The sequence below is a fragment of the Podarcis gaigeae genome (genome assembly GCF_964106915.1).
Source record: "Podarcis gaigeae genome assembly, chromosome: 7".
Taxonomy (NCBI): domain Eukaryota; kingdom Metazoa; phylum Chordata; class Lepidosauria; order Squamata; family Lacertidae; genus Podarcis; species Podarcis gaigeae.
This window is the reverse complement of record NC_139683.1, coordinates 35,113,542-35,129,367: the sequence shown is the minus strand read 5'-3', so window position 1 is coordinate 35,129,367 and position 15,826 is coordinate 35,113,542. Positions and strand designations below refer to the sequence as shown.

The 15,826-nt window shown below is 39.6% G+C and overlaps 1 protein-coding gene across 2 annotated transcripts in view; it reads right to left on the bottom strand.

The window, feature by feature from the left end:
• Window positions 1-15,826, bottom strand: part of PDE7A (phosphodiesterase 7A) — a 52,887-nt gene that overhangs the window by 20,527 nt on the left and 16,534 nt on the right. The window contains exon 3 of one of the 2 annotated variants that reach the window (XM_083747899.1): window positions 4,068-4,151. The exons of the other annotated variant lie outside the window; for it this stretch is intronic. Coding sequence (XP_083604025.1) covers window positions 4,068-4,151 — 84 coding nt within the window. The remainder of the gene's footprint in view (window positions 1-4,067; window positions 4,152-15,826) is intronic. 2 annotated transcript variants of the gene reach the window in all.

Below are 15,826 nucleotides of genomic sequence, written 5' to 3'. Positions count from 1 at the left end.
CGTAGTATCAAACTAAGTAGATTTGCTAGTGCAAGGACTTTGGCCTGCACAAAGGAACTTCCCCTTCCTCTCCTCTCCATGCATGGCCCCTTAAATGCATGCATCCCCCCCCCCCCAAATCCTTCTGAGCCGATTTTTGGAGGATCAGGGGAGAGGGTAGAAGATGAAAGGGAAGGGAAGTTATGTCACACGTGGAAATCCTTGCACTAGACGTATCAGTTGGATTCTGCCCATAGAAAGTGCAATGTTAATTGGACAGGAGTGGATGTGTGGACACAGAGAAATGGATGCTGATTGTGTTCCAAGCAAGCACCCCCAGAACAGCAATTACAGGACAGGAGATAGAAGAACAAAGTGATAAATTACTTTAACATTCCTTCCCCAAAGCATTGTGATTGAAGCACCCTGGTAAAATCATTCTCTTTGATCAGAATCAAGACCCATCAGCCACAAAGGAGTTCTTCCTCCCTCCCACCCAAGTACGCACGCCATTCTTTTAACGGCAAGCTTCAGGATAAATGTTTCCATCTTTGCAGACACACTGTCTGCAGCAACCACATCTCTGAAGCACTTTGGAACTTTGGTCTAGGACACTTCAGAGATATCCTGCTTGATTTAGACAAGCCCCAAGTATGTCTTAAGCAGCCCCATTCTTCATTTGTCCAAATGTTTTGCACACCCCTAGCACAAATACCCTAATCTGCGATTGGCATTTAAAAGAAGGAGCATACATCAATGATAAAGCACATGCTTGGCACATAGAAAGTCAGAGTTTTAATTCTCAACACCTCCATGTGGGCCTCTCTGAAATCCTGGAGAGCTGCTTCCAAATAAAACAATACTGACCTAAACGGGCCAACAGTATGATTCAACATAAGGCATCCTCCTAAGATTTACCGTAGCTAACAAAACCTGCACCCTAATAATAATGCACTGGAATAAGATAAACAACAGCAACTGCTAAGCACTCTTCCTTTACATGCTTTGGCTGCTCACTTCAATTCACCTGTCTTGCTTTGTGTAGGGGAGTGAGCAGTGTGGGAATGTAAGAGGAGAACCCTGAGAAACCCTCTATTGCTGTTTATACTGAGGAAGAAATTAGAAAGCCCTCTGCTTGTGTCTCAATTTTTAGAGATAAATTCTCCATCTGTTCAGTTCAAAATTAAGAATTAGCAGACAACCAGGGAACAAGAATATTACCTCTATGGAACAGAACACGTTTTTAATTGAATATGCAGTTCATCGTAAGATTCAAACTTTGCTCATCACTTGTTACAGAAGGAAACTGGTCTTTCATATGTTAATTCTGTTTGGGAAAGGCAAGCCTTTTAAAAAAAAAATATGAGGGCATAGGACTTTAAAAAAGTACTTTATTGGAATTTAAGAGACTTCTGTGACTATAAACACAAGTTGAATGCTACAAACTTCAATTTCTGGAAAACAGTGTATGGTCCTGTCTCCACAACTGTGACAAAAGTCCAGCATGAGGTTCCTAAAGAAACAGGAAACCGGAATAAGAAGATTCCAGACAATCAGCTGTCCAATCTCTTCTTGCAGATCTTCAGCAAGGCAAAACCCACTATGCCTCTAGTTAATTGGTTCCATTGTCAATAAGTTTATCCTAATATTCAACCAAAATCTTAACTCCTGTAAATTAAGGCCATTACATCTACTCCTGCCCACTGAAGCAGCACCAAGTATTTGCCCTTTACTATGCAACAGCCCTTCAGACAAGTGTTATGATGTATTGCTCTTCCACTTTATTTATTTCAAATACTGACAGCCCACCATGCACCACGTGATCTCCAGAAAGGGGTAGAGAATGACAAGCACGTATAAGATCAGTGTTCATTTACAATAAATAAAATTAACTAAACCATCAAACAATGTACATCAGCTGAAAGTTACAGCTACACATTAAAGGCATCTTTATCAAAGGCTGAGGTGGACAACCATGTTTTAAACTGGCACCACCAGGAAGAAGGCCCTCTCTTACATCACTGCATAATATATAATACCTGGTGGTGTGGATGCTAAGAAGGGCCTTCATGGCAGACCTTAACATCCAGGACAGGACTATATAGGGAGAGGCACTCTTCCAAGTAGTTAGACCCCAAGTTATTCACAGTTTGGCATCCCAGCTTCTCACATACCCTCCATCAGATAATTGGAATGCAAAGACAGTAATGACCTGACTGTTTCAAGCTTTTCTGGACTCCAACTCAAAAGTTTAAATTTTCTCCTTGCACATTGCTGAGTTTCATTTGCAATTTATACTTCTGTATTACTCTTTATTTAGCTTTTATAAACTGTTACTAATTGTTATATCAACAGAAACAACTTAGAGGTTATTATTATATTAAGCGGCATAAACATTTTATAAATAAAGCTTTACACACAGAATCTGTGGGAGATCAGGTGGATGTTTTTGCAAATTTATATAAGCCTTTAAGAGTATCCCTTGGAAGAAAAACATCTCAGGCATAATGCTGCTTCTTTATACAATGACCAGCTGAAGCCAAGCCAAGTCTTCTCAGAAACATCAACATTAGGAAGCAGCTTTCAGACCAAACTAAACATTTTAAAATATTTATGGAAAATGGATGCACCTTCATTTTGAAGATAAGAAAATTAATCAAATAATTTCTCAAATAATAAATATATATGTGCAAAGTTAGTGTTTGGTGTAGGATTGCCCAAGAGGGAAACTATGGGGATAACTGCATCTGAAAAAAATGCTTTAAATGTCTTACCAAGGCCTATCAAGTACCGTTCTATTGTTGTGCTACTACTTATGGATAGTGAATGATTTCTCTTTCTGAATGAACTTGTCAATGTTATTCTCAAACCTTCATGCCAAAGGACAAATATCTCCACTTCCATCTAAAGATAATGGTTGCTTAAACAGACAAAGATAATTCATTCTTTGTCATGATATCTTTCAGTTCTTAACTTTAGGGAGAGGGGAGAGAGAAGAATATCACAAAAAGGAGGTTATTTTGCAATTTAAAGTACTTTCTCTTCTTTTATTCAATACATTTATATACAGTTTAATTATGTGCATTTCCAAGTGGTGTACATAAAACAATCAACAAAAAATGGGAAAATAAAATAAAAATTTAACACCTGACATTTTAGGTGAAGACTCCATGCACTGCAGTTAGGTTCAGCTCTGTTTTTTGAGTATTTATTGAAACAGGCTTCATGCTGCAGAAAAAAATAGCTAAGCTAAACTTCAGGAAACCTGAATTACTGGGAGCAAGATTCTGCTAGAAACCAAAAGCTGTACTGCTGATAAGTTTTACCACTGGAATTTTCGATTAAACAAGAAAGCTCTACCAAATGAATTACAACAGCATAGACAATGGATTGAATACAGACTTGCCCCTCCATAGAGGGATCATTCTATTCACAAAAGCAAGTCTGATCCAAGAGAGGTGAAGGGGATACAATTAACAATTTCACCTTCCCCCATGTCATCTCCCATGTCGTTTTGAATGATTCCCCCTTACCAGAGGAAATTTTCAGGGGAGGCAGCAGGGGGAATTAGAAAAAGTCAGTATCTTCCACCAGTGTCCAGTTAACTAAGTAACTGCATCTCTGGATTCCAACCTACTTTTAATATTCAGCATGCATAGCTACATAATAATTTTCTTCTATCAGTCATACAAAGAGAAGTTATTGGTGCACAGGTATTGTTGGTGTATTGGTTACATACTTGGGAATAAGAATATGAAACAGACCAGCTTCATATCAAGCTGACTGAATAGCACCCTGGAGAATATGGACCTTTTATTCATTAATTTAAAAGAAACAGTTTATTTTCACGTCTGTAGCACATGGATTAATATATATATATATTATATATATATATTATATATATATATATATCATCCTGCATACTGTGTAAATTCTTAATTTCTCCAAACAGATACTGCATTATTTGCAGGGAAATGAAAAAAATTATGTAAATTTCCATTTTAAATCAGCCATCAATTATTTGAAGCCCCACAGCCAAACACAAATGGAACCCTTTATTACTGATCTGCTATTATTTAAATACTTACAGTGAAAAATACGGAAATCAATGTATGGATGAGAACCTCTTCTCTCTGTTTCAAATCCTGCCCGACTTCTTACTCGTACATCTCCTAGAAATAGGGTCAAAAGTGAAATACACCATGTCGAAGAGCTACAGAGAAAATTGCAACCAAGCACAGTTGCAAGGTGTAGATGTTTCTGTATGCAGTGTAACAGTCATACAGTGAACTTACTAAATGCCCTGATCAATGCCTTTTATTTTAAAGATGATAGTTCAAAACAAAGTCTTTAAAATCTTTCAAACATGCAATTGCATGCTCTCCATAAAATTTTCCTACCTCAGCAAATCTAGCCATAAGTACATAGATGAAGTTGCATCTGCTAGGCTTTATCACTATAATGAGGTGAAAATAACTAAACGAGAACATAGAATTTTATTTTGCTTCTTGCTACAACTGAAAAGCTCACGGTATTATCCAGTTTGGAAATAGCAGCAAACCATGTTATGTGATCTAGCCTTTGACCAACACACTCACTCCTACCCCAACTTCCTCATTTGTTTTAAATTTTAATTTGGCTTGCACAAATCATAATTTGATCAGTTCAGCCATAATGGCAAATTATTATTTGCTTTGACAAGGGAAGCTGGGGAGGGTCTATGTGAGCTTAGCGCTGTTAATATAAAAAAGCCTCAAATTACAATCTTTGAGTCAAATGTGCCCCAATAAAACTATATTAAACATAACACCATTTGCAAGCTAAAGTATGCCTTCATTGAGAACTTTATTTTCAGTATAGAAAAAAAACCTGCTGATAAATTATCAGGGTCAACAATACCCCACAACTCAAAGTACATAAAGCTACAAGAACAGTTTGTAGGATCTAACTGACCCCACAGTTTTTAAAACATAAAACATATTGCGCTATTAACATACATATTATAACAGTTACACAAGTATAACTGTGCAATAATCATGAGTTGTGAATTACCTGCAACAACAAATCTTACAGACCTTGCAACCATAGCACACATTACTCAAGCAGCACATTTCACAACTGCGTGAGTAGAACAGACAAAATGGTTACATGAAGCACATTGTTGCTGCAATTTTCTGTTGATGCATTAACAACAGAGGCAATAGCTTCCTCTTTTATGCTGTCCTGGTGGAAGGCCCTACCAATTCTGAAGCTTCCTCTCTTGACATCTCAGACAATATGACTATGTTTCTGTATTCATCTCAGAGTACAGTATAACCAACTCCAAACTCACTCCATTGTGGCTGTTAGCTTCTAAACAGTACTGGCATTTAAACAGGTAATGTCTACTACATTTGAAAAAATACATTAGTGGCCCCCATTTCCTTAAGTGTTTTAATGTGGTATAGAGACTCATCACTTCACAAGTATCCATACCACTTTTACTTTCATTATAATGAAAGAAATGATCTCAAGCATTTTTGTTATAATGATGATCTCAGGCTTGAACTTGTGGCCTAAGATTGCTGCAACATTCTGCATTAAAGCAAGGGTGAATAATCTAATCTGCACAGAGGGTCAAATTCAGAACTGGCCAACACTCTACAGGCTATTTTGACTGGTGAGCAGGATTGCTCAGCTGTCAATTACCTGACATTATATATCATCTGATTCAAAGTTCAACTAGTCAGAGCAGAAAAAAGCTTATCTTTAATCTTAGTGCTAAGATTTAGTGTAAGAGAAATGCTGCTTACGCTTTGACCCTGACAGACCTATTTAGGCCTATGAGCCAAAACTTCACTATAGCATTTTTTTTAAAAAAGGGAGAATCATCTTCTTTCTCTGACATGTAACTTACCAGTATCAAATCTCCTTAAGAACCAAAAATGCTAGTTAGTATTGATATTCCAGAATTTGTCAGTAAAGAATCTTGAGCGAATTTCTTGTCAGTCTCCCTCTTTGCAACGGGCCACAGTTTTCCTTACTTTATCCACTGTATAGTGGCACATTAATGACAAAGTCAGCAGTTGTTACATTCCATTCTCTGCAAATGTGTTCATTTCTTAGCCACAGCCTGGTGTATGTTTTTAGCTGCTAGAGCTGGCTGGTTATAAAAATACCTGAAGAAACCTTCAACAACATATTTTGGAAATTTATTCCTATAGGAGTAAAGGGATCACCTAAAGTCCATTGATTATGATTATGAAAATATTGTTTTCAAATAACCCATTTTCTCTTTTCTTACAAAATATGAAAAAAGCAAATTCTAGGCTAAGCATCTGTAGTTATGTTTGTCTGCATCCACTACAGAAATCTGCTTGCACAGCGGGTCTTCTGGTTTCTCTTATCCCCATATTCCAGCACCCTACAAGCCCTCAAAATCTGCTCCAACGGGTTTCCTAAATCACTGCGGTAGATGAGAGGGACTATAGGGGAAGGAGAAGTAGTAGACCCACGGTGTGAGCAGGCATAACACTGGATCCCATCCATGAAAAGAAATTAATAAACTGAGCAGCATTTTTCAGGGACACTTCAATCCCTAGGATTTTATGTGGGTGTATTTTTAAGTTCTGTCAGTCACCACAATACAGTGGTACCTCTGGTTACGAACTTAATTCATTCCAGAGGTCCGTTCTTCATCTGAAGCCATTCTTAACCTGAGGTACCACTTTAGCTAACGGGGCCTCCTGCTGCCGCTGCACAATTTCTGTTCTCATCCTGGAGCCAAGTTCTTGACCCAAGGTACTATTTCTGGGTTAGCAGAGTCTGTAACCCGATATGTTTGTAACGTGAGGTGTTTGTAACCTGAAGTATCACTTTAGTGGTAAAACTGACCCCACATACTTTTATAATAAAAAAAAAAATCTGTATTTCACTTGATTCAAAGTATGGGGGCACTGAAACACCACATGGAAATCAAAATGTCATAATGGCTAAGGAGTATCTGGAACTGGAGTTGTGAGACATTTACATAAACATTTTATGAACTTTTAGCACTGTGCATTTGACACGTCTATTGATTGAGGTTTAAGGCTAGCTCATGTTATGCCAAACTCTATCTATGCATTAAATGGCACTGGTAAAATCTAAACAAATTATTTACTTATTTATTAAATTAATATCCCACCCTTCCTCCCAAAGGAGACCAGGGCAGCAAACGTGTGATGAAACAAGTGATATTTAAAACAATTCCAAAACAGCTGAAGACTGGGGAAGATCTCAACTTAAAATGCTTCTTTAAGAAAGGAAGGACAAAAAGAAAACAAACAGCAGCTGTCAAAGAGGAGAGATTTTAAATGGTAGGTGCCACAACATTAAAGGCCCAATTGTTACGCTGTGTAGAACAGATATCCTGATGAGATGGTACCTGTTGGAGGCCCTCACCTGCAGAGTGCAGTGACTGATTAGGCATATATAGGATAATATTATTTTGCCAGGTATTCTGGACCTAAGCTGTACAGTGGTACCTTGGGATGCGAACAGGATCCATTCCGGAGCCCCATTTGTATCCTGAATAGAAAGTAAGACGCGACAGCACATCTGTGCAGGTTGCCTCTCGCCACTTCCGCACATGCGATTGACGTCATTTTGACCATCTGCGCATGCACGAGCAGCGAAACCCGGAAGTAACACACTCCGTTATTTCCAAGTCACCGCAGAAATACTTATCCTGAAGCATATTTATCCCAAGGTATGACTGTATAGGGCTTTATGCAGCAAAACTAAAACCTTGAATGTAGCCCTGCAGCTACTTGGTAGCCAATGCAATTCTTTCAACAGTGGGGTGTGTTGGCTACATCCTGTCCCAGTAACCATACAGTATTTTGCACCAGCTGCAGCTAGCGGTCTTAAAAGGCAGCACTCCTCGCCATTGAGGTCACCTGGACCTCTGGCAATGAAGATGGATCCAGGAGCACCCCCAGACTACTAGGCTGCTCTTTCAGGGGACCTATGACCTCATCTACAACAGGCAATTGACCAATTATCTGGATTTGGGAGCCACTCACAGTGCCTTTGTCTCACCAGGATTCAGAGTTATTTTATTGGCCCTCATCCATCCCACCACTGAACCCAGGCACCAGTCCAGGGCTTGCCTGGCATCTCCTGGTTCAGATGCTACAGAGAAGTAAAGCTGGATATCATCAGCATACCTCAATCCTCATTTCCTACTGACCACTCCCAATGGCTTCATATGGATGTTAAACAGCATTGGGGACAGGATTATACCCTGCAGCAGCCCACATCACAACTACCGGGGAGCCAAAAGACCATCACCACTGTAACACAATGCCTCCAATACCAATCCCACTGTTGTCTCAGAAGGCTGCTATGATCAATGGTATCAAAAGCAACTGAGAGACCTAGGAAGAATAACAGGGTCACATTCCCCTGTCCTTTCCCCAATAAACATTATTTATCAGGATGACCAAGAAAAAATTACCTTTGTACAGTTGGCTAGGTTCTACACAAACACATTAAGGGCTCATTATTAAGCTCATTATTAAGAGTTCAAGAACACATTCCAGTTAAGCAAAAACACTCAAGGAGTGAGTGAAAAAAGCTGGTGAGGGGTGTGGCATGTGAAGAGTGCCAATGACCCAATAGAGAGGTTTGGAAGTCTGCATTTGGCCCCCATGCATGTGTTTCCCCACCTCTGTTCTATTGGTACAAAATTTAATGTTGGTAAATATAGCATATTTCAATCATAAGCACTGATTCAATTTTGTGTGTTTTACTGTAGCCACAATATACACTTATCTGTCAGATTTATTACCATTTACTGCAACATTAAAGAGCACACCATTATGCTCAGCAAGGAAATTGGCAAATATACAGTGAGAAATCAAACTTTGGCTACTGAATGTGTTTAAACTGAGTATTATTAAACTCTCCTAGAAATAGAATTAAAGCTAGATTTCAGATTACAATACAGACAAAATCTGTATTGAGAACAAAAAAAATTTGTAACATTGATAATAAACTATTACTATAAATGGCTACAACACTGAATTGTGGATTCCACATTACATTTGCATCTGATGGCTTGTGCATGTACATGGGCTTTCAGGAGCCACCAACTACTTCAGCCCACTGTGCTACCCCCTTGCCTTCCCCTACAATTCACATTCAGTGCTGCAGCTGGCAGTGAAAATTGTTCCTTCTTACAAGCATAGACTATTTTGGATCCATCTTTTTCCGACTCAATAAAATGTTTTTGTTACTTATATTGTTATCTTAAAAGTTTTGCTCTGCTTTACACAGAAGACATGTTCAAAGACAAAAAGCAACCTCAAATGTAGCATTTTATATAACACTGCATCAAATTTAAGCACCCCGAGTTTTGCAAGCACCAGTTATAAAAACATATCCTCAGGAGAATGTTGCCACAATTTCACAGTAATAGATATAACTCTAACCTATGTCACCAGCCAGCAGACCATGGACTGTATGTCCTGTCTTCCAGGGTGGGGCCAGCCCTGCCCACCCTTAAGGCAAGGTGAGACAACTGCCTCAGGTGGCAGGATCCACAAGGGGCAGCAGATCTGGCCACCAACAAATACATTGCCTGCTGCTGCTGCTGCTGCTGCTGCAACAAACTCCTTGGAGGCCAGATCTGCTGCATCCTTGGCAGGCTCCCCACCCCATGCCCCCTATACAGTGGATTCTTGGCAAATAGGAGGTGATTCTGGTCTCTTCTCACACTTGGGAGGAAATGACAGGCACTGCCCTCTGGGGTCTCCTGGGATCCGCACCTGCCCAGTGTGATTCAGAGAAGGAGCCCTGTCCTCCACGACAGACTTTGATTCCCGCTTCAACTGTCAAGTAATGTTGATTTGATTCCCTGCCTTGCTCCCAATGTACATCTTTATTCCCTGCTTGTTCCTGGTGTAGATCTTCATGCACACAAAATGTCTTGGGCAGCCCTATTCCAAGGAGATCATCATGGCAAGTGAGAGTAACCAACTTGGTCCCTTCTACTAACTAGTGAAATAACAGCTGTTCCAATGCTCTCCCCCCCCTTCCTTTTTCCTTCTGTCTTGCGCCTCTTGAGATTGTGAGCTAGTAGACAGGAGTCTTATACTTTTATTATCTTAACATACAAAGTGCTTAAAATGTGAAGTGTTAATATTAATAATTTTCACCATGGCATCTAAGCCTGTTACCAAAATTTTGGAAATTCAAATGAGAGTGGAACCAGGGAAGGCACTGATCAAGCATTTTAGTATCAGATATAAGGAAAGAATGCCAGAGTGTTTGTGCACTAACTGTTCACCACAATGTTGCATCTACGTTGACCCTAAACAGATAATGAACTCAATTACAATAAGATGTTCCTACAAAAACTTACTTGGGATTTTTAAAAGGTCTGAATTTCAGAGTCATTGTTTTAAATATTTTGCTTTTTCCACTGATTATTTGCTTATTCCACTGCTTGGTTTCAAAAGTCAGAATGTTCTTTTTCTCCCTATGTGTGAGCTCTTCAAAAAGCAGTGCTTCACGAAGGATATGCTTTCTCAAGTTCAAGGACCACTTCCATTTATGTACTTAGCTAAAGCTGATCAGTGTACTACTACTGCCTAGTAAGACACACTGTCCCAGGACAAATCACTCACTCTGCTAGCATCGCCCTCAGCAATTGGTAATTAGAGCAAATTACGTGGTGCATGTTTAAGTAGTATCACTTAATCAGGTTGTCCCACTCATTAGAAGTAAAATATACTACACCACCTACGTTTATTGTCTAGACATAGCCAGGTCACCTACCCTATTTTTCGCCCCATAGGACGCACCTAGTTTTTTTTTGGGGGGGGGACTAAAGGGAAAAAAATATATTTCCCCCCCAGACGCGGGGGCTGGCGTGGGGGAAGCCTGAGCTTCCCCCGACCCCAGCCCTCAGAACAGGCTGCCGCCCCAAGCAAGGGCCACCCCAAGCGCGAGGCTTGCGGACATCTGCCCGAAGCAGGGGACGGGCTCCACAGCTCGTGGAGGTTGCAGGCTGGGCTGCAGGCTGCACAGCTCCGGGCTGCAGGCTGCCGCCCCAAGCCTTGCGCGCCCAGCGGGACCTCCTGCCGGGCGCGCAAGGCTTGCGGACATCTGTCCGAAGCACAGGGCGCATTGCGTAGCACGCCCCGTGCTTCGGGCTGCAGACTGCTGCCCGCAAGCCTTGCGCGCCCGGCGGGACCTCCCCCCGGGCACACGAGGCTTGCGGATAGCTTCCTGAAGCCTGGAGAGCGAGAGGGGTCAGTGCGCACCGATGCCTCTCGCTCTCCAGGCTTCAGCGAAAGCCTGCATTCGCCCCATAGGGGGCACACACATTTCCCCTTCATTTTTGGAGGGGAAATAGTGCGTCCTATAGGGCGAAAAATACGGTAATTTTCCTTTTATTGTTTTAAAACAACCTACATGTCTTTTACCTCAGTTTTTGGGAGGTTTTCATTCCAGTGCACTTTCTATATGACAAATACCTCCTTCTAATAAGATATTCTGGCCAGGTCCTGCTGAGAGTTCCCCTCACTGAAGTTAAGGATATCTATGAGTAGGAAGTGGGAGCCTTTAAAAGTCACTGCCCCAAGATACGAAGTATACCAGGAAAAAAACCATCTCTCCTGGCTTAATAAAAAGTTTTGCATATATTTGCATATATTTCTGAATTGGCAACAGTAGTGCTGCTGTTGGCATCTGTGTTTCTTTCTGTTACTCTAAGTTTAGAAGTGTTATCCTTCTTTTTTAATTGTTAACTCTCTAAAGTTTGAGAGTTAGTGTACTTGAGGACTGGGAATTTGCCTCCTGTAAAAGACAGTAGCAGATGCCACCACCCAAGTGAAGAAGTATTGGCCTATGACAGACTAATCCAGCTGCTTCAACAGTCAGTACCAGGACAGATGATTGAGCTGCATAGTAGCACTTGTTGGAACACCAGCGAGCTAGGAGGATTTGCATATACCTTTGCCCTGCTCTAGTAATTATTTTACCATTACCTATTTAAATAGTGAGAATTCCAGGTTCCCAATAGTAGAGAACCCAGCTTTCATTCAGAATACGTTCAATTCCCATGACCTTTTAAAAAAAAAGTTTGAACTGCAGGGAAGACAAAGACAAAGGGAATTTAAAAAAAAAACTTAAATGGTAAATCCTGGAAAAAACCAAAGAACAGCAAACTACACCAACACAATTATTCCTCCAACTTGTTTACTTTTCCAGAGTGGGGGAGGGAAAATCCCCAAGATAAAGGACTTTAGAATGAGAGGACATAATCCTATCCAGGATATAATTTTGCACAAGTTGTATCTAAGTAGCTCATATAATGGAAGGGGGTAGATTATAGCCAACTAAATCATATTCAGAGTAGATCCACTGAAACCTGCTGAGTTAAGTAACCTAAATCCATTTGATTCAATGGATAGACTGAGTATGACTAGGACTTGGTATCACCCTATATATCTAGCATAGAAGGAACAGAGAAAATGTTTAAAAAACAAACAAACCAGAAATAACTGAAATACCAAGCAATAGAGAGAGAATGGGCACTTTCCTTGGTAACAGATGCAACCTCAAGTAAGGAAAGGATAACTCAGGATGTCTATTACAGTATACAGTTTTCCTCTTGGAATATCAAGTGAATAAATTGGGAGAGAGTGGGTACTTCTTTTAAATAATTTTTATTACATTTTAAAAGGTTTTACAAGATTCTGCAAAATACCATGCTATCAAACAGAAGAGAGGGTTTTTAATAAGCTAACTAACAATCTCAGCAAAACTGTTAGTAGACCACTTAAAGTAGCATGTGCCCATTTGTTTACTTATACCAGGGATTATGTCCTGTGAAAAATAATTAAACTGCAACTGAGTAGCTATCAACTGTTAGATATAAAGTAAGGTATGTATTTCTTTTAATAGCATTCACAAATTACATTTATTCCACAACAGATTATTGACTAAATAAAATAAAATAAAATAAAATAGACATAAGGGCTTACTTAGGACTTCTTCAGCCAATACTCACTCCTCAACTTGCACATGTAGTGATAAATAAAATTTAATCATAATGGCCATACTATAGATCCAAAAAACAGAAGGACAGCAGCATCAAAACTGAAAGAGAATGGAAGCAAACTGGACTCCAAAGAAGGATCTATACAGATTATCCAATCATGCAATAAATGTGTGAGAGACTGAACACCAACAAATGCAGAATAAAATCAGTATTTAACAATGCCATTCTATGATATGTTAGATATCTTTTTTAAAAAATGAGTCAGCATTCAAAGTGGATAGATTGAAGACCATTAACTTGCACTTATCTTTTATAATTGATCAATATAACAATATATTATCATAGAATTTTAGAGTTGGAAGGGACCCAGAGGGTCAGCTAGTCCAACCCCCTGCAATGCATGAATCTCAGCTACATCATACATGACACATGACCATCAAACCTCCAAGGAAGGAGAGTCCACCACCTCTCATGGGAGTTTCTTCCACTGTTGAATAGCACCCCATTTGTCCCCTTTTTCCAGGATGACAAGGAACTATTAGTGATCACTCTTTGGTTTCAGTCTACAAAACCACCTAACCACCTTGTCCAATCCACATTTTACCAGCTTCTCCACAAGAATATCATGAAGGGCCTTGTCAAATGCCTAACTGAAATCAAGATACACTATGTCCACAGCAGTCCCCTGATCCACCCAGTTTGTAATGCTATCAAAACAAGAAATGGCATGACTTGTTTTTGAGAAACCCATGCTGGATCCTGGTAATCACAACATCCTTTTCTAAGTGCTCACAGACCAATTGTTTCATTGTCTGTTCTATGAACCTTCCAGGTATCAATGTCAAGCTCACCACTGGTTGGTAGTTACCTGGGTCTCCCCACCCCACCCCCCGCCACCCAAAGAGACAATGCACATGTTTTGTAAACTAAGAAATTGTTAATAAAAATTATATTTAAAAAGATGGCGACAACATTTGCCTACCTCCAATCTGCAGGGACCTCACCTGTTGTCCAAGAATTATCCAAGATTATAGACAGTTATGCAGTTATGCATTTATAGCAGTTATGACTTGCATAATGTTCTTTCCTCATTCTACCTGCTTTGAACGCCAATGTTTTTACGAGAGTAATCTAGTTATTTCATAGAATAGCATTTGCATGTGTTAGTTTAGTCTGCATTTTTTAAAATCTACAGTTGCCCCCAAGTTATTTATCAAAATTTCATCGGCATTTTGGACCAATAGAAACACAGGTTTCAGATTAACTTCTCTGTTTCTCTGAACTAGAGACTGCATAGTCCAACTGATACAAGCTCTCCCAGTTAACACAGAAGTGGAAGAGTCAGGCAAGCCCTGTGACCCATTTCTGATTTCACTGTTAGTATAACTTTGAGAAAGAATTCTGACTGAACAAATCCTTAGTTAAACTGGAGTATATAAACTATCTCTATTTATTTAGTTGCAATTTATTACCCACCCTTTATCATAAGCTCCAGGGCAGGGTACAAACAATTCCACAATACAGTTTAAAACTTTCTATGTTATCTCCTGACACATATAAATTAAATAGGCTGCTGTGCAAATATACCTCCACAGTCACTAAAGATAAGTAGAATAAGGAAAGTTGCTTTTGCTACACAATTAACAATCCCCTCATGGGCTATGTAGTCTGGATGGAAAGGAAAAGTTTTTAAAATGACTTTCAAACATCAGTACCATCACAAAATAGAACACCTAAGTCAATTATAATAGGAGTAGGCAACTGGTGACCTGCAAGCTCATTCCCTTGAAGCTATATGAGCCCAGCCCAGCCCCAAATCCCAAGGCCCCCTTTTATTAAGCACTCAAAAATTTACTCCTATGGGGCTATTTAAACAGCCTCTTTGCCACTGTGAGCAGCAACAGAGGCTTTGGCAGAGCTCTTCTGCATATGAGTTTAAACCTCTATTTGACTCTATCTAAAGTCAGACACAAAACAGAAGTTCTGGGAGACAACTCTTAACAGGGACATCCAACCAAATCATACTCAGAAAATACTTGCTTTCAGTGGATCTACTCTGACTTAAAGACCACCCTTCAGCTCACACAGAAGGAAGTTGGTGGGCTAAAGACCCCTTTGCTTACATCGCAATACACAAGGGGGTTATCAGCAAGCTAAACCAATGTTGCTGCCCCTTCAAACTTTTGTGTAATTCATAGTGTAGCCCCAATAAAATATCATTTAATGATATATAATTCTGTTAATAAAATAACTGGATTTGATGTTAGTCTCTAAGAAAATCCATATTTTTCCCTTGTATCATATAATATATAATGACTATGGAATGGTTTAATCCCCCCTTTATAATATGATTTATCTCCATAAACTTTAACTTCAAAATTAAAAGATCGTAAATGACTATTAGTGCTAAAGATCTGATACTCATTGATATTACATGTACATATTTAATTAATAGTACATAAGCTACTGAATTTTATCCAAATAGCTCAAAAGAACTCTGTGAAAGAGTATATAATAATCCAAGTAGAAGCTAACTGGTTTACATTGAATGGTAAGAAAAAGCTGACTCCACAAATGTAAACACCAGGAGATCCATGGAAGCACAGGCACCAACAATTACATTCCTTTTAAAAGGAGAATGAGCAGAAACACCACTGGCTGCAGTGCAGCTGAAAACTAGGTATGTCTGATGAAGGTATCCCATATGGAGTCCTGGAAAGAGCAGCTAATTTTCCAAGGCTGGACTGTAAAGCGCAAAGAGTGACAAAGATAAATGCATGGACACAAATGGACATATTTTTCTACTTGTGAGAA